Source organism: Haliaeetus albicilla, chromosome 26 (genome assembly GCF_947461875.1).
Source record: "Haliaeetus albicilla chromosome 26, bHalAlb1.1, whole genome shotgun sequence".
Taxonomy (NCBI): Eukaryota; Metazoa; Chordata; class Aves; order Accipitriformes; family Accipitridae; genus Haliaeetus; species Haliaeetus albicilla.
Window position 1 is genome coordinate 15,909,111 of NC_091508.1, and position 18,146 is coordinate 15,927,256.

The window sequence follows — 18,146 nt, forward strand, 5'->3', positions numbered from 1 at the left end:
TGTTCCTTACCTTGGTTTCTCAGCTGTGGCTGAAGTTTCTTCCATTAGCTCCCCCCCCCCCCCCCCCCGTACAGTTGCTGTTGATCCTTTTTCCTGTATTTATCTCTTCTCTGGTCAAATAGGCATTATGCAGGCTGTGCTGTTAACTGCGTAAGTAGAATCTAGTTTCCTGATCTGACTTTCCCCTACTCTTCCTTCCCTGTTCACTCTTCCCCCACCTCCCCAAGTGCCAGCAAACAGCAGGAGTGGATGTATGTCCATCTCCTGGTGTGAGGCAGAACTGAGCAAGCATGGTGAAGCCATCCAGAAGTGTTGGAGCTTGCCTTGTTCCCACCCCCCCCCAATGCTGGGTCATGTGAATGCTTCATTCCAAAAGCATTGGGGTTCAAATCTGGCATTAGAGAGCCCATACATATCTCCCCTCTGGTGTGAATGAAGAACTAAATTAATAGGTGTAAGCTGATGCCAAGTGGGAGGCGTGGGTAGGTGTCCTTCTCCACCACATGTCATTCAAATGGGTTTGCTGGGAATTTAGAAGTTAATTTTGCGAGTAGGTGGTAGATGTGATGACCTTACTGCTGAACCCTTGTTTAAAACACTTGCAGTGAAACATCCAAATAAGACTTGTTTCAAATGACAAAGGCTTGCTTAGTTCTCTGAGTAACACAGTCTGCATCATCTGTCTCTGAGCCATTTTTCCATCATAACTGCTAATGTCTACTATACAACAACCAGCACTTGTCAGCTGGAGAATACAGGGTTGTTTGCAGTGGGGGAGATGTCCAGCTCTTTGGGTTGGCAGTTGTTCTGGTCAGTGATGTAAGCCCAGTCAAAACAGAGTAACTTTATTGTAGAGAGCTGCTTGCAGCCCTTTCTGTTCCTTCTGCTTGGGGAATGCAAAACCCCTCCATGTAAATAACTTGCTATAAAGCACTTCTATGCATCCAGGTTAAACTGCCTTGGATTTCCATGCATTGTGTATCCAGATGGGTTTTTATGTTCCTGTATTCCCCAAGGAATATGGTGTGTTATCTGTCATTCTTGGGATATGTTTCCACTGAGCTTCCCAGCACCTGTTGCTGCATCCTGTTTGCTTCTGCTTTATACCTGTGTTTGGCCTGCATGAGCTTGACAAGATAAAGAATATGACAGCTTTAAGCTTTTACTAGTGTGATACGTTCCCACGCTGCTGTTTGGTGTGCTGTCTGCCGATGGTGTATCTTGTTTGCTGTTGATTTCTCTCCTTTTCTTTGCCAGGCTGCAGTTTTCTTTAATAATATATGTGCTGCAGTGAAGTGCCCTGTCCTAAGCCCGTTATTTGAGGATACCTACAGATTCTGCATCATGTATCTAAACCAGCTAATGGCTAAATGAAGGCTTGCTTTATTTATATATATATGTTCACCCACCTTTGTATTTTCTATGCTTTATAGGCAGTGATTAGGCCCTCTGTTTGTAGCAGGACCTCCTGTGTCTGTAGGATGGTATAAATTTTGGCGTGCTGTGAGCACAGTGGTGTGAATATTGGTTACTGACCTGGGCATCTTAGAAAGTCAGTTTTGAAAATGCTTTTCAGGGACTTTTTCCTTGCCCTTACCAAAGGTCTCTCGTGCAGCTTTGCACTAAATAACCTGGTTAAAATAGTAACTATCTTCTCTGGAGCGTAACTCATGATTGTTCCAGACTTTGCCAAGCTAAGGGAGTGTCAGTGATCCTGCTCTAATTCAGCCGTTGGAAGTGCTGGGGAATAGATGAGGCTGTCTTAATGGTGGCTCTCTGCAGCTGAAAGCAGACCTGTGTAAAGAAATGCTGTAGAAGATGCCCTTCAGATGGAATCTGCTGAAATAACTTGATTTTTTTTTCTTCTTTTCCTCCCTTTGTGGTTGAGGTGATTGTACCTGCATCCCTGAGGTTGTGTTACCTTCCTCCCCAAAAGACCCACGGCTGCAGTGGCTGCTTCAAGGGCTGCTTTTCAATCCGCCACACTTAAATGGATCTGAGCTGGGACTTGGCTCCATGGCCTCTTTAAAATGATGTTATCTTCCTTGTGCCTAATCAGATTGAGATGTTGCTTCAGTGATGTTGCGCCCCTGCATGCAGTGGTGAACCAGTGAGGAAGATGGGGAGTACAGTCTGCTGTGAGCAAGCAGGAGGATTAGTTCTGCTTGAAGGGTCTGACACAGATCTGCATCTCTGAGAAGGGGGGACAGTAAGCATGTGGATTGGGCATCAGAAATAGGAAAGCTTGCCTTCCCCTTTTGTGTAGATGAGGAGGAGGAAATCTGAATAAGTAGCTCTTTGTGTGTGCTTATCTTTAATACTGTCTCATTTAGCCTGAGGTTTTCTCACATCTGCTCCCGTGCATGAAACATCACACTGACACACATTGCTCTACTGAAACGTTCGGCATTAGAAAACTATTTTTTGTTGTCATTGCCCTCCTAGTAAGCCTGTGGCCTTTTTATGATGTTGTGTACTTTTAACTGTCTTACGTGTGACTACCGCCATAAAGAGTGAAACATCTGCTTTTCTAAATGTTTCAGCAATTCAAAACTGTTTCAGCGGGTTGTGCGTTTGAAGCATGATACCCAGTTGGGTGCAATTCAGCTTTGAGTCTGTAAATAGAAGTTTTAATCTCTCTTCATTAGCTAGGTTTTCATGTGGGAGAGAGGCCCACAGTAGCCCAAGATAGCACGGGTCGTATGCATGGCCTTTTTCTAGAAGTGTTTGTTTCAGCTAACTTGCATTCATAGTGAGCTTTGTGGCTTTCTATAACAGTGCTACTCTGTCTATGGCACTAAAATCACAGTTGGTAAACATCTCTTCTCTAATATCTGTTCATCGCATGTTCCTCGGCCTGTCTCCAGAGCTGCAGTAAGGCTGTGCGTGAGATCCAAACCCAAAGAGGCTTTGGTGGCTTCACTGAGCACACTGCTACATCTGTAAAAGTAGGTAAACTGGTGGGTTGCTGCTGTGCATCACTTCCGTTACTTGGATTCATACTGTGCTATGGTGAAACATCTAATTGCTCTTTTTCTGGTAAATCTTCTCTCAGGGTATAGGATGGTGGCTGGGGGATGCAGCAGACTGTCCCTTCTGGCTGGTCAAGGAGCTGGAGATAGATGAGCAGCTCCAGGGTTGGAAGACCCCGAGAAGCTCTTTCTGGAACTCTACTTTTCACAAAAGCTGCTGCAGGGTTGAATTGATGTATTCTGAAGAGGTATATTTAGGTCTGGAAGAGTAATTACACAGCTTTGAATAAGTCTCAAGTCAGAAGAGGGCAAAGCTTAGCTTGGCAGGGATTCAACCTTCTGGGAGTCGTTTTGCAAAATGGTACAGACAGCTTTTTTAAAATAAAACTTCTGAAGACCAGTTGAATTAGCACCTAGTACCAGGCATTGGTCTGATCTATTTCTGGCTCTCCAAATACAGAGTAAAACTTAAAATTAGACACTTCTGGTTTTAAGCTGTTAGTTTCTGCTTTGGTTTTAGGTGCCTTGTGATTAGGATGGAAGGAAACGCCTCTCTCGGTGCAGCCCTCACCAGGCTTCTTGTGTGTTTTTGGTTTCTGTGTGATGATTCCTAATTGTACATCAGAGAATATTCTAGGGCTAAATACAAAACTGCTCCTCATCAGAGTCCACTTCTTTCCCTGTTTTAGTTTTCTCTAATTACCAGCCTAACGATAGCTTGATGGGAGGTGGATAGACAAAGCCCATCGGTTCCCCACATGCCATCTTTTGGAAATGTGGAACTAATTTTTTAGAATTTGGTTTGAAACAATAGTGCTGCCATTTGCTTGTCTAATGATACAGACCCAGCCCCCACCTTTAAAAGCCACTCTTCAAAGTAAAAAAGAAAGTAATTGTTGAATGATTGTGAAACTTGTGACTGGAAAGCAGCTCTGCATTTTATCTTGTAAACTCCTTCCCGCCCTGTGCAGACTATTCCAAAGACATAAAAAGCCCCAAGCTATGCATGCACCTGCAGCTCGGGTTCGTGTTCGCGGTGCTGTGGGTAACATAACCCCCCCCACAAATCCTTTTCCTAATCCTTTGCGCCGTGTGGTATCTACAGCAGTTTTGGAAAGCCAATATACATCCTTAATAAGAAGCAGAATGTCTGTTAGCAGAGCTTATGCTAACAGCAAATTAGCTATGAAGGAGCTCTTTATTACTAATCAGTACTTTTTGCCACGTTTTGAAGTAATTAGCCTTCATTGGATTTAGCGGCATCCAGCAGATGCTTAATCATAGCTGCATTGTAATATGAGTGAGAACTCATGAGTAAGGAAACTCACATGCTAGAGCAGTTCTTGCCGATCCTACTGACGAAGCAGCTGTGGGGAGGGAGGCGCATGTGATAGGCATTTGGGAGCTGGAGCTTAGTCACTTAAATATTCACTTGTGACAGGAGTTGGAGCTCTGAGCCGCGTTTGTGAATTGATTTGCTGCAATGGGCTGTTGTACCTGTCTGATCTGAAGATCATTCACTTGTAGCTGCCTTCCAGGATTCAGCTTGAAGCTCTGGTGTCATTAGCAGAATTAGCATTAGCCTTGCTCTCTAGAAAATAGAAGTTCCTTTTTAAAGACGACTTATGCTGCTAAAATAGTTGATGCTTTCTGCATCCCATGTACCTTCCTTGTGTTTCTGAAGCACGTGTGTTTGCAGGTGTTTTTATATTGTATTGAATTCCTTTCTTCATCTGTATCTGAGTTTTCCTTCCTTTAGGTCATTCAAGATACCTACTAAGTCAGGTTTAAGGCACCTCACATCTGAAATTTAACTTTCCTAATTTGGCTGGCTCGGTGAATATCTTATTACAGGCAAAGCCTTTTTAATCCTTCTGGAAGTGTTTCCTCTCCTGTTTGAAGGAGCTGGAGTGAGTTGAGTGGAGCAATGAGAACCAGATCTCATCTTGAATTAATCTCAGATTCAAAGGTATTTTCGGCACTTAGATGTCTCACTTTTCAATGACTTCAGTAGCTGGCCTTAGTTCTGTCTGGAAGGAGTTTAAGTTCACTCCCTTGAAGGAATTGCTGCCTTCTGTTATCCAATGTTTTAAACGGGGATGATCAGCCCTTATCTTACATTACAGAGGATTACAGGTTTCAGTTATTTGTCAGCTACCCCTTTTCTGTTTTCTGTGTTTGCCTTGGCCAGCACATTCAGGTCCCACAAAATAGCTCAGAGGACTAGTGGGGACCTCCTGGGTCAGGATCCAGTCCCTGGTGTCTGTCCTGTTGGGCTCAACTCAAGGTTCCAGAAGGGCTTGTTGGGCTGTGCGCTGGCTTCTGCCCCGTCCTTCCCAGGAGAGTTGAGGTAGTACCAAGACTGATCATTCTCCCCTTTGCCACCGATCTCTTTGGCTCGCACCATGGCCCGGGTCAGATGGTGGGAAGCCTCCCTTTCCCTGCTAAAGCAAACAGTTTATCAGGTGCCCTTGCCCCTTTGTCCTGTGCTAAGAGGAGAGATAAGAGTGAGATGCAAACTTGCTAGGTCATAGCTGTCAAAAGTGCCTTCCCTTCCCTCCCCCTGGCCTCATTACTTTGAGAACTTAATTGGCTAAGGGCCAAGCTCTGAGCCATAAACGGATCAGGTCCTGTAGAGGATCAGTGGGGAACCAGAGCCCTGTGGAAGGACCCACACACCTCGTTTCCAGGCTCCTTTGAGCTGGCCTCCTTTGAAGGGTAAAATCCAGCTTCCCCTGAGGGCTCTGCAAAAGCCAAAGCTAAACCTGAAGCAATTGCTGCGCTTGGGAAGACTTCTCTTCCTCCTGGGGCTCAGGCTATGTTGGAGCCATGTGCTTCTCCATTCGCCCTGGAGATCAGGGTAGGCTGGTGAGGGGCTGTGCAAGGAAAACCACCTCCTCCCTGGCTGGGACTGCTTTACGGTCTGAAACCCCCTCAAGCATAGTGTTTGCTTGGCATGGTCCTATTTGCGTGCATCCAGGAGTATTTCCGTGTGCATTTTTGTCCTCCTTTACACTGGCCGTCCTCACTGGCTTAGTCCCAGCATAAGAAGCAGGATGGCTGCCTGGGAAGGACAAGCCGTCCAGGACACATAGCACGTTTGCTGTACAGAGGCTATACAAAACAGGCATATTGTGGGAAGATAAGCTTGCGAATCTTCAGCCCAATTCAGTTACGGAGGTTGGCTCTGTCCAGGCTGGACGGTGAATGAGCTAAACCGGCTAAGCAGGAAATGTCAGAGAGTTTGTGAGAGTTTTAAAGGCAAATTCTGTTGATGAGATGATTAGTCTTCCCGTAACCTAGGTGGATTTTACGTGTATTGACTAGTGAAAAGCTTGCTGCTAATGTAACACCTTTGTGTGGTGCAGTTTCAGGTGGTGTGGACCAAGCTGTGTTGTAGAGGATTTTTACAGACTAGGTTGCCAGTCATTAGAAAAGATACTTAATAGTTGGAATTGATTTGGCTTTGTACCTTTATTTGAAGACTTTTTTTTTCTTTTTTTTTTTTTTTTTTTGCATTCTCATAGAGAGGAAGTTCAGGAAAACTGTGTCCGCTGGAAAAAGAAATTCACCTTTGTGTGTAAAATGAGTGCCAACCCAGCCACAGGACTCCTGGACCCCTGCATCTGCCGAGTATCTGTCCGTAAGGTGAGCATCTAGCTTCTGCTCTGGCAGGTAGTACCACCAGTGTACTGGTGTGTGTTATTAGCTGCTTTTTTGGCAGCAAGAATTGCATGAACAGTGGTGGGAAGGAAGGATTGTTTGGACCAGGATGTGACTCGAACAGAGCCTCTCTCTCCAGCAAGGGTGCTTGACAGAGGGTAGGAGTGACCGCGGTGGTGATAACCGTTGAGAGACACAGAGGTTTGTGAAATCCTGAGAGCAAATTCCAGGACTGAGTAATGACTTTCCCCATGTTTCCCTGGCACATATAACAGCTGCTTTTCCTGTTTGTTTTGTCTCTCATTATAGGAGCTGAAGGGCGGAAAAACCTACTCAAAGGTAAGACCACAGAAAAGGCAAATGTGGCAGAGTGACGATGGTCTGTTAGTGCTTTACACCCATTAGAAACCAGTGGCTGCTGCGTGAAGCAATTTGGAGAGATGGTCATTAGTTCTTAGTTTAAGCCTGAGTTAAGTGATTTCCCGAAAAAATTGACTTGCTGGGAGAGGATCCAGATTGTGCTGGATGTGGATTTGAGAAGGGGGTTGGGAAGATGATCTGCATGTCCTCAAACTTTGGGGAAGTTCTGAGTCAGATGTGAACTCTCTGGCTTCTGGCAACGTCTTGCTAATAAAGAAACACAGACTCCAGTTCTGTTCTCCAGAACACAGCAACCAGCTGTGGCTGGGGTAGACACCTCACTGCCTCGCAAGTGCAGGCAGAAACCTACAGCAGAAATCACTACCTACCAAAGCACAGGAGACCCTGAGGCAAAAACCAAACAGATCAGCAGGGGTGTTAGTTTTGGTTTGTTCCTCCCCATTTTCTTGCCTGTGCTATGGGAGAGACAATGGGCCACCCCTTCTCCTCTTTGTGCTGGATCAAGAAACAATGTTGGCTTAGAAGTTGAGCTCGCGCAGAGCCTGAAACCATGTTTGTTTGAAAATGAGTCACTGCTGCTAGTTTCTAATAAACAGATGTTCAGGTCACACGCAACCTTGTAAGAATTTCTTCTAATCGATAATCCTTCCTGAGACCATGGAGGCAACTGGCTTTGAACTGCACTCGCTTCTACGTACTGCTGCGCTGTGTGATAGAGGGCAATGTTGCTGCCCGCACTGTTCCTTTTTTGTTGCTAATTAGGACATGGTCTCTAGGGCCATCAGTTTCTCTTTCACTAAATTCACACTGGGAGGGAGGTTATTCCTCCATTCTGCAGAGCTGCCTGTCCGGGGAGAGCAGCATAGCTGGAGGAAGAGACATGCCTCTGAGACAAAGTAAATGCATCAGCCTGTTCCTCCCATAGTGTCCATCCTCAAGCTTCCCACAGTATTTGGAAATGCAGAATTAAAGGAAGCCTGAAGGCATGTCTCCATGGTGGGGTTAACCTGGGCTCTTATTCAGGCCATGTTCTAACTTACTTGCCTTTTACTCAGTCTCCAGTTGTGTGTAATGACATTTTGAAAGAGACCTAGTTGCGCCAGCACAGAATTGGAGACCAAAGCTCGAATACTTGTCATCTCTTGGGCTGGTATCTTGCTTGGTCTCCTGTGAAGAAGAGAGACGCGTTCTCCTAGAATTCAACAGAAGATGACGCGAGCATTTCAGCAGCTCAGAAGCGAGGATGTTACACCAGACAGGGTGATTAAGCCTTGCAGTCTTGCCCTATGGACTGGGCTTGTTTCAGGCAGGTCCTCATGGCAGAACTGACTTGGTTTTCCTGCTGTTTCTAACAGAAGTCTGTGGTGTATGTCCATGCAACTGTTTTCCCATTCTAAACAATGAGTCCTTACCTTTTTAAACTATGTTCATTCAGCTGAAAACTCCTTGAATTATGGCAGCAGATGTAGAGGAAATGCAACTTGTGAATTCCCTCTTTGCCTGGACCCCCTTCAGCAGGGACTGAGAGTGATGGAGCTATTTGTGCTCAAGACAGAGATTCCATCGACTTGCGCACCTTTTGGTGTGACGTTAATGTCACTTCAGTGTCAGGGGTTATAGAGCGGAAGCCAACAGGAAGGACTGATAAAGCAGAAACTCTTTCCCCAAGCTGGAAGAAACACCATCAGCTGGCTGGAAAACTTAGGAAATTATTCTGAAAGGTTACATCTGAAAACATCCTTTTGTTAAGGGATCCTTCCTCTATATACTGGGAGTCTGCTTCCTGAGAAAAGCTTGTGACCTCAGCACACTGTATGGGTCGCTGGAGGGTTCTCCTGTACTGTCCTCCAATGTTGATCCTCTCAGAAGAGTTAGTGCTATGGTAGAGGAAGAGGGATCTGGGTCTGGGTCACTCCTGTGCCATGTTGTTCTGCTGGTGTGGTCGTGCCATGTTTCCTCTGTCCTCCAGTTTTGTCACAGTGATGGATTGCAGCTCTCTGTGGCTTTCTCCTGTCCTGTTTATCTCCAAGAGATAAAAATTCACTGTTTTTTTCTTATCGGTGAATATTCAGCAAGCAGCATAGCCCTTGGCTAGAAGAGACCAAGGAACATCTACAGCAAGGGCTGGAGAAACGCTTGTGTTAAGGGAATTCTTAAGAAGGGAGAGAAGCGGGAGAAAAGTTAGGGGGTGTTTTTCCCTTCCTTTTTTTGCTGAAGAAAGGTTCCTGCTCTATCCCACGCTTTTTTTTTTTCCTTTGCCATCAGCTCTTGTTCCCCTTTGAGAATGGGATGGAGGAAGCAGCTATGCTAATCTTGCTGCTGTCTTCCCCTGAATCATATATCTTGTGCAGACTGTGGTTTAGACTTCTGATTTGAAACAGTGGGAGCCAGGGTTCGTACGGCAGTGACTGTGGTTTATGCTGTGACTCCCTGTCAGCTTCCACAGTTGACAGAGCAACACGTTTCCTTAGGATGGTATTACTGTTTGTTGCTCCCTCTTCAGTTGTATCATCCGGCTGTCAGCACCAGGGCAGGAGAAATGTATTGCAATGCACAGGATAACAGCTAGGTCTGAGCTGCTGCTTCTCCACCTTCTCTCCATGTCCTCATGGAAGCTGACCTGTATGTTGAAGTGATGCAAACTTTCCATGCTTGGATGGTTTGGCCAAATGTGGGGTACAGCATCTCTTCCTGATCAGATTAGATGAGACACGACTGACTTTCATTGCTAAAGCTCTGCATAGAAGAAGCTGTAACTTTTCGTTGAAACACTGTATTAATACATCAGGAATTGGAGCAGAAGAACAAAAGTACTCTTCATTGTGTTTGTCTACTCTAGAGGCATCAGTACCCTCTTGGAATTTGCCTGTGACCTTCAACTTTCTGTCACCTTCCCTGTTTGCTTCCCCTTTGTTAGAAAAGGTTTAGAGAGCTCACAACTAAACCCCTCCAAATATTTCTCTTCCCCTCTGCCTGTCAGACATACCACTTGCTAGTTAAATCTTAGCAGTGTCGAGGAAACTGCTCTGGGAGTTCCACAGCCCAGGAGCTGCATCTGTGGGGTGAGGCACATGTACTGCTGCATGGCTCTGGACTTCCAGCTTGCTGTGTTGAAAGTCTCAGTTTTGTTTTTCAGGACGGTGTCACTTTCCTCTGTAACAATATCCTTTCATCTCCTGGTTCACATGCTCCACTGCATTCTGGGATGGCCTGATACAAAGAGTGCCTTATTATGTTTGCGTATGTGTGATTCTGTTTTTTCCACATCGTTGACCTAGTGCCTTCCATGTCCTTGGTTATGCAATGGCTGCGGGCTGGTTAACACTGTCCTGGCCAGCACCACTACTGTACATCCTTCCTCCACGTGGGGCTGGCTTCCTGAAGGTCTCCGAGTGTCCACCTGGCTTGGGATTAGGAATGTGACCCTGCCCATCCTCAAGAGTAGGGGGTCTTCACAGCCACAACTCTGTGTGTACTGGCTTCTGTTTCTGCCCTTGTTCACAGATGTGCTCTCTTCCTTTGGTCTGTGTATCCCTTTATTGAGTAATTTTTGTTCTCTCCCCTTCCCCTCCATTGTTTTCTTGGCTACAGCTGGGTTTTGCTGATCTAAATCTGGCAGAATTTGCGGGCTCTGGATCCACTGTACGTTGCTGCTTGCTGGAAGGATATGATACTAAGAACACCCGGCAGGACAACTCCATCCTAAAGGTATGGCAGCTAGTACTGCCACAGTGGAAATCCTACTATTGAATTCAGAAAGATCACAGCCAGAGTGCAGTGCCAGGCCTGTGAGAAGGTCCTGTTATGTACGGAGACAGGGTTTTGCTTTTATGCTGCTACTCTGATTTGGGAAGCTTCCCTTCACAAAGTTGCCCTTTGATATCCTGGCATCCATTTGGCCAAGCGATGACCCTTGTTAGCATTTTTGTCATCAAAGAAACCATGAACAGGAGGAGGGAAAAAAGTTCTAAGTGCTTTATCAGGGTGGCCAGGCCGGTGTCCTGCTGAGCCACTGCAGCTTGGAGTTAGTGATGCCAGTGATTTGGGGCAGGGAGGAAAATACCTTGCTGAATCCCTGAAATTGATTTCCTTTGGAAAGGAACTAGGTCTTGCTAATCTTTACACCTAGCCCTTGACCTCCTGGCTGTTGTGAAGTGAGAAGCTCACTGCAGTATGGCTAATGATGTGCTTGTCCCCCCTCTCCAGGTCACGATCGGAATGTCCCTGCTTTCGGGGGACCCCTGCTTCAAAACGTGAGTTTCTGGGTGCTCGCCCTGTTCTGGGCAGACCAGGACACCTGGTTCTTTTGCAGTTCTATGTTGGAGACTAAAATTAATGGGGAGGGGAAAAAGATGCCCTTGACATTGGAAAGTACAGAGGAAAACTTGAAACTGATGGTCTGCACTGTTGAATCAGCCAGAACAAGCGTAGTCAGCCTGTGCTGTTAATTGGTTTGTTCTCTGCTCTGGTTTTCCCAGCTTGGTTATTGGTTGTGCACAGTATTTTCTCTGCTAGTGTCAGTTAGGTTTTGGAAACCAGTGGACATTGATGACAAACTCCATGTTTTGTGTGAAGGATAGAATTTCTTAAATCTTCACTGACCTCTGAGAAGGGAAAGGTCCGTGAAGAAAACAGTCTTAACAGTCTTTGAAATGAGCATACTTCAGCACATATCACGCAGGATAAAGATCTTGAATTGAAACAGCAACAAAAATACTGCAAGGCTGAAACATTTCAATTCTCCTTTTCTTCTACAGGGACCCAGGTTCACAATTTATATTAATTAGCAGAGAAATTGCAGTCGTACTTTTTTTTAGTGCATCATGATAGGAAGGAATAAGTACAGTTAAGCTATAGAGCAGTGTTGTTGCTTGAAGAATTGTTGGGGGATCAGCTAACAAATATACCGACAACATGTACCTTCATATTGCAGTATAGCGTTGCAAGACTGCAGTCCAAGCCAGCCTGCCATAGTGTGCTGTAAGGTGTGTGACTGTACACAGCAGGACTGCCATGTGCTGCTAGAAATATTTTGTGTTGAATCCCAACAGTATGAGAGAAGAAAGCTTTATCTTGAGGCCATCTCTTGTAGCAGTGGTGTTCTGGGCTGAAAGGTCTAATTTTAGGAGCTAGCTTGAAGTGTATAAATTAGCTTGCATTCTTGTTATAAAATGCTGCATAATTTTTGGTAGGTTTATTTTGTGAATGGCTTTTCATAGTGCTTCAGCATTTCCTGAGACTTTCAAACCCTAAATGCAGTGTCATCTGATTCTGAAAAATTTCTGCTTCAGAAGGAAGTGTTATAAAGAAGTTTTGGATGTCTTAAACCATAACTATAACAGTAACAGATGTTTTAAATCTAGGGTGCTAGGATGTCTGGCAATAATATGTCTCACAGAAATACCTGTTGCTTCTTCACTATGGAAGCAAGTCCCACTGTTAGAGTGCCTGAAAACAATACAGAATTGGATATAAGTATCCATTTAATATAAATAGGGTCAGTCTGAAAGTCAAACCTCCTAATTTTCTTAAAGGATATTTGCAGTCATTCCCATTTTTTCCTTATATGTTGACTATGTGCAAATGTCTAAAAATGGAAGCTTTGCATGTAGAATAGTCCTTGATCAGCAGAGCTTTCGAGAAATGGCACTCATTAGAGGATTAGGCAGGAATCAAACTGTGCTGGGAAATCACTTCCGAGCACTGACTTTCTGCAGCACTCAGATGAACCTTCTCCTCCTGGATGTCGTAGAGGGGGGCTGAGTAGCCTGAGCTGACAGGCTGCTCTGACAGCTGGTGCAGGAACCGTTTGCTTGATTAAGGCTGTAAAGGCCTTATTAACTTACGAAGCAAAGTCCCAGAAGTACCTGGGTACATGTAAATCACTGATAACGTGATTAGGGAGGGGTTTTTCCTGGTGAAGGCATACTGTGGGTTTCCTGAAACCTTTATACACATATAAAATATTCTCAGCACTTTATTCTTTCTTCCAAAATACTGCAAAGGTCCTCTCATGTAGCATCTTCCCTCAGAGCTCCAAGTGAGACAAATAAAAGTTGTTCTTTCTCACTCCTCACTTAAAAAGCATAATATGATCCATTAGTTCCAGTTCAGACTTCGGGCTACAGGGAGGTTAGGGCTCTAACAGGAAAATTCACTTTGCCACAATGCACATGCCATGGCTTCCACCCAAAAACACTTCTGGAGGATGGGAGGGGGCTCTAGGCACTTGCAACTCTACCTTGCAGTCAGCATTTACAAAGGGATGTTGGGAGCACACAGAATAACCAGAAAAATAATTTTGGCAGCTGGAAAAATACTTTCGTCTCACTGAAAAGGAGTTTAGTCGTCAGTTAAAAAATAGAAAGGTTATCTGATAGTTGTAAAAGTACTCTTCTAGGGGGGGACAGGGTTGCTGGGATAAAAGGTTTCTTTTTTGACCCAAGTCAGAAAGGTGTAATGAAAGGATGCTGGAATTGAGAGCTGGACAACAGCAAACTGGCTGTTGTGAAGCCAACTGGTCACTGGACACGTGTTGAGGGAAAAGGGCAGCTCTGGATGGTCTTCTAGAGGATAGATAGTGCAGGCTTGAGCCTGTTGTCCTGTATAAATGATTGAATGGTCTCTTTTTGCCTTAATTTACCTCAGAAACTTGCTTTTTCTTGTAATGCAGTCCAGATGCAGTACAAGGTAGGGAAGACCTGAGTTTCGCGTGTAGGAAAACAAAATCCAATGTCACGCTGTGCCGCTTGTCACAGAGGGCTGCCAGTTTCCCCCCACCACGAAGGGTAGGGGCAGGCGGGGGAACCCTCTTGATAGAGCAGAGTGGGAATTGCCAGTGCCCTGGGGTGATTCCCGGTCCCTGCCTGGCAGTTTGTAACCTTCTTCACTTCTGATTACAGGCCTCCTTCCACTGCCAAATCCATCACCATACCGGGACAGGACTCTACCCTGCAGCTGACCTGTAAGGGTGAGGGAACCACAAGCAGCAGCAGCACCAGTTCAGCCACGATTGGCTCTCTGCGTCAGACCAAGCCAAGAAATGCCATGCTCAGCTCGGGTATGAATGCCTGTCCTGGAGCCATGCAATGCTTGGCTGTGCCTGGACACTCTTTTGGTTTTTTTCCCAGCAGTTGCAAGTGCAGAAACTCTTTAATTTTTCATGTTTTCCTGCACCCATCCTCACCCCTCTGCTCATTAAGAAAATTGAGAAAAACAAAACCATCTATTAAGAGCAACTGAGGAGAGGAAAGATAAATCTTTGGCACATGCATATTTCTGTTAGTGGAGATAAAGCAATTTGTTCTTTTTGCTGGGGACTTAATAATTCATGCATTGCACTCATCCCTGCTTTCCATTGTGTTCAATGACAACACTGTTCTCCACTCGGCTATTCTGTTGCTCGGACTTACCTTCTAGAAAAGTTCCTCTGAAGGTTTTAGAGGTTGGTTTGAGGTCTAATGGCCTTGTTCCAGCTGCTGATGCAGAGTTCTTTGGCTTCTGTATGAGCCCATTTTCAAGGGCACTGCATTTTCCCATAGCTTTTTTCCTTCCCAGCACATTTCAAATGTGCAGGCGGATACACTGCACCAAAATAGCACTCTAGTCTCATCACCTCAGTGACTTAGAACACTGTGCAAGTGCTCTTCTTAAAAAGCTGGCTAACACATTACACTTAAACTTCTGGATAAGCTTCCTGCAAAAGAGACAAGCGGGGCAATAGCAAAGGAGCAGAGGTTATGCTGAGGTTTCTATATCAAATTCAGATGTGATTTAAATGGCATGGGCCACAAGTCACAGAAGGGAAAAGGTAGTAACAGGAGAAGCACCCAAACGGAGGTTGTAATACTTTACTGCCAGTGGCCATTTGATGCTTTCTTGGTCTTACCTTAATGCTTTTAACTATGGATAGCTTCAGACACTACCAGATCCTTCAAGCCCCCAGAGATGCTTGTAAATTCAGGTGCTGGATGGTAGAATTAGTGATAAACTTGACAGAGAAGCTCATTGTTCTCTTCCCTACTCCCCAGCTGCTTCTAAGCTCTGTGCTAGCCTGTACAGCAGGGGTCTGCCAACAGACTTGCCCTTTCCATGATCTAGTGTCCCAAGATCAGCCTCCAGTCCAAGGTGATCAGTGGGCAATATGCTGGCTTGGTTATGGTCTAAGTGGAGTGCCCTGTTGTTCCTTGGCAGGTGTCCCAGAAGAACCGGATCAGAACCTGTCCAGCCCAGAGGAAGTCTTCCACTCGGGGCACTCGCGGAACTCCAGCTACGCCAGCCAGCAGTCCAAGATCTCCGGTAACCATTGATCTACACAGCTCTGCCAGCACTGGCCCCATCCATTTTCTTTCCTTCAGCAAGCTCTTGTGAGAGTGATTTGCAGCCATCTCTCTTGCCCTGCTCTGTAATATCAGTATCCTGTTTAGTCTCTGCAGATGAGGTCATAGATGTATGTCTAAACCTCTGTATATGGGAACAGAAATGCTGGCCTAAAGCTGCCCTGCCTGTTAACTGTGCTGCCAGGAAGGGGAAAAGATCTGGTTTGTAATCGCTCTGTGTTTGCAGGCTACAGCACGGAGCACTCCCGTTCTTCTAGTATGTCTGACTTGACCCATCGCCGAAATACCTCCACCAGCAGCAGTGCGTCCGGAGGGCTGAGTATGACAGTGGAGTGTCCTGAGGGAGAGCGGGACCACAAACTAGAGAAGCCACCTCGCCCCCCCCGACCAGCCCTTCTGCTGGATAGACCCTCCCGGTAAGTAACTGTGGAGCAAAGCCCCTCCTATGGGAAGGCGAGACAGAATCTACTCCTTTGTCTTCATGCAGTGGTAGATTGGATTGTAGCTACCGAGAAGGAAGCTATTGCCAAGAGAAGCAGGGCAGTAAATGAAAGTCTCGTCTTGAAAAGCTAAGTAAGTTTTCCCTTTGTTTTTTCTCCCCAGGAGGAAAAAGGATTCAGTGGAGAGTCACCCAACCCGCGTGGATGACACCAGGATCGATGCTGATGATATAGTGGAGAAAATAATGCAGAGTCAGGACTTCACAGATGTCAGCAATACTGAAGGTGAGAGGAGGAGTCTCAAAGGGGACATCTTGGCTGTTCCTTTAGCAAGGCTGCCAAGCTTTTACAGTCAAATCTGATCTGCCATGGACTCCATTCCCCTTTTGATAGCAATTTACTTTCAGTGCTTGCTGGGTGTTTCTATGGTAGATAAACAAACCATGTGGATTTGAGAGCTGTGCATCCATTAACAAATAGTGCTTGCTGCTGTTCTACACACTACAGCAGAGGTTGAACAGTAGCTCAAACATACAGGATGAGAGGGGAAAAATACTGATTATTCAGCACAGTGGAAATCAGTTACATCAGTTGTCTGTACTGCTCTGGTGGCCTTTGTCCAGGGTCTGCCCAAGAGTATTAAAGTAGGAGAGCACAACTGGAGGGGAATCAGCACATCTCTGCAAAAAGATGGGAAGAAGACGGGTCACAGCGTGCTGGTCATCAGGTCTGTCTGAAAGCCTAAGAAGGGGTTTTCTCTATTGCAGTCACAGCATCTGTTAAGAGAAAACTAATAATATTGCTGCATTTGTTTTAATTTTCTGGTTTAGCCTAGAAATCAATCTTTTTCATCTAGTTCAGGTTTTCTGGTAAGTTTTAAACTTGAGCCTAGCTTCTTATTTGTGCTTCTATAGTTTACCCTTAGTCACCTTAAATCATCACACATGGCAACACTCTTATCCTGTGGGGATTTACACCTCACTCAGCATGGGTTAAAACTAGACTGAATGTAGTCACCTCTCACCAGTAGAACAGGCAGAGTTTGTCCTCCAGTGAGCCTACAAAAGCAGCATGAGGTTCCACATCTCATCTGTTCAGATGTGTTTAAGCTGACCAAGAACTTGCATCAACGGAATTGCCTTAAAAGAAGAAGCTGGAGGAGTATCACTGAATTAATTTCTCTGCATTTACTCTTCCAAAGCTTAATGCCGTCATTGATTTGTACATGAGGCTCCCTTTCAGAGCAAGAAGAGGAGTTCCCAGGGTCTCTTACTGTGGGAACAGCAGAAAGTGTGCACATGCATTCACAGAAACACACTTGTTCCTGTGCTGACCGTTGTGGAATGTGTCTGGGAGGGGAGCACCTGGCAGCTGTTGGTAGTTCTGGATTTTGATGTCTTGCTTCCTTTTCTATCTGCAGACAGTAACCTGAGGTTGTTTGTGAGCAGAGATGGAACAACTACATTGAGTGGTATTCAGCTGGGAAACAGGTAGGCTTCCTGAAAGGCTGGCAGACAGAGGGGCTCCAGAGAGATTAGTGAGGTCTTTGTACCCAGGAAGCTTTCACCTTTTCCTGCAGGAGAGATTTCTAAACATCATGTGCTACATGATGGCTTTATTCCCACATTAACACCCCTGGGATCCCTTTGGTGACAGGCTATAGCTGCACTGGAGTATGAATGCAGTTCTCAGCAGGAGCTCGGGGGATAATGTGATCTTAGTAGTAAGATCCAAGAACAGAAGTAAGGAGTAAAAGGACAAAATGGTAGAGGTTGGTTCCTGTTTGCTCCTGTGCCCGAGTGAAGGCAGGGAGCTTTGCCTCCTGCTGGTCTGCAGCAGAACTGCAGCAGCCTGGTTTATTGTCCCTTTTCCCTGCCTCCTCCATCGTCGTAGAGGGCTTGTTCTCTCATGAAAGACTTCTGAATAAATAAAACCTTTTCTTGCCACAATAGCTCTTAGCACAGTATCTTGGCTAGTTGCGTTTGAGCCTTTACAGCACCTTTTGAGGTTAAAAAAAAAAAGCAATAATGGTAATGCAAAGATGTGTCAAGTTGGTGACAAAATTGGGAGCACAGCAAAGCCAGGAACACTGGCTCTTTGCACAGGATGCTCCCCCCCTTTCCTCTGTCCTTTAGAAGGATTCATGTGTTACACCCAGCTCTTTCAAATGCTTTAGTGTTAGCTTGCCACGTAGCTGTCTGTTTTGTGTTATGAGGGCTGACTTCTTGCCAGACTGACTCGTTATTTTCAGTATTTTGTGCAGGGTTAGAGGGTGATGTTTGTGAGTGGAGAGCTCTGAGTAAGAACTTGCTTGCTCTAAGTGGCTGGGGAAAATAACCTGGCTTTCTTGT

General features: G+C 45.5%; 1 protein-coding gene across 2 annotated transcripts in view; it reads left to right on the top strand.

Annotated features, from left to right (window-relative positions):
• EEIG1 (estrogen-induced osteoclastogenesis regulator 1) overlaps positions 1–18,146 on the top strand; it is a 38,559-nt gene that overhangs the window by 15,134 nt on the left and 5,279 nt on the right. For both annotated transcript variants that reach the window (XM_069772020.1, XM_069772021.1), the window contains exons 3-11: positions 6,500–6,620; positions 6,945–6,974; positions 10,608–10,724; positions 11,223–11,269; positions 13,919–14,076; positions 15,210–15,314; positions 15,582–15,771; positions 15,959–16,080; positions 17,216–17,285. In XM_069772020.1, coding sequence (XP_069628121.1) covers positions 6,500–6,620; positions 6,945–6,974; positions 10,608–10,724; positions 11,223–11,269; positions 13,919–14,076; positions 15,210–15,314; positions 15,582–15,771; positions 15,959–16,080; positions 17,216–17,285 — 960 coding nt within the window. The remainder of the gene's footprint in view (positions 1–6,499; positions 6,621–6,944; positions 6,975–10,607; positions 10,725–11,222; positions 11,270–13,918; positions 14,077–15,209; positions 15,315–15,581; positions 15,772–15,958; positions 16,081–17,215; positions 17,286–18,146) is intronic.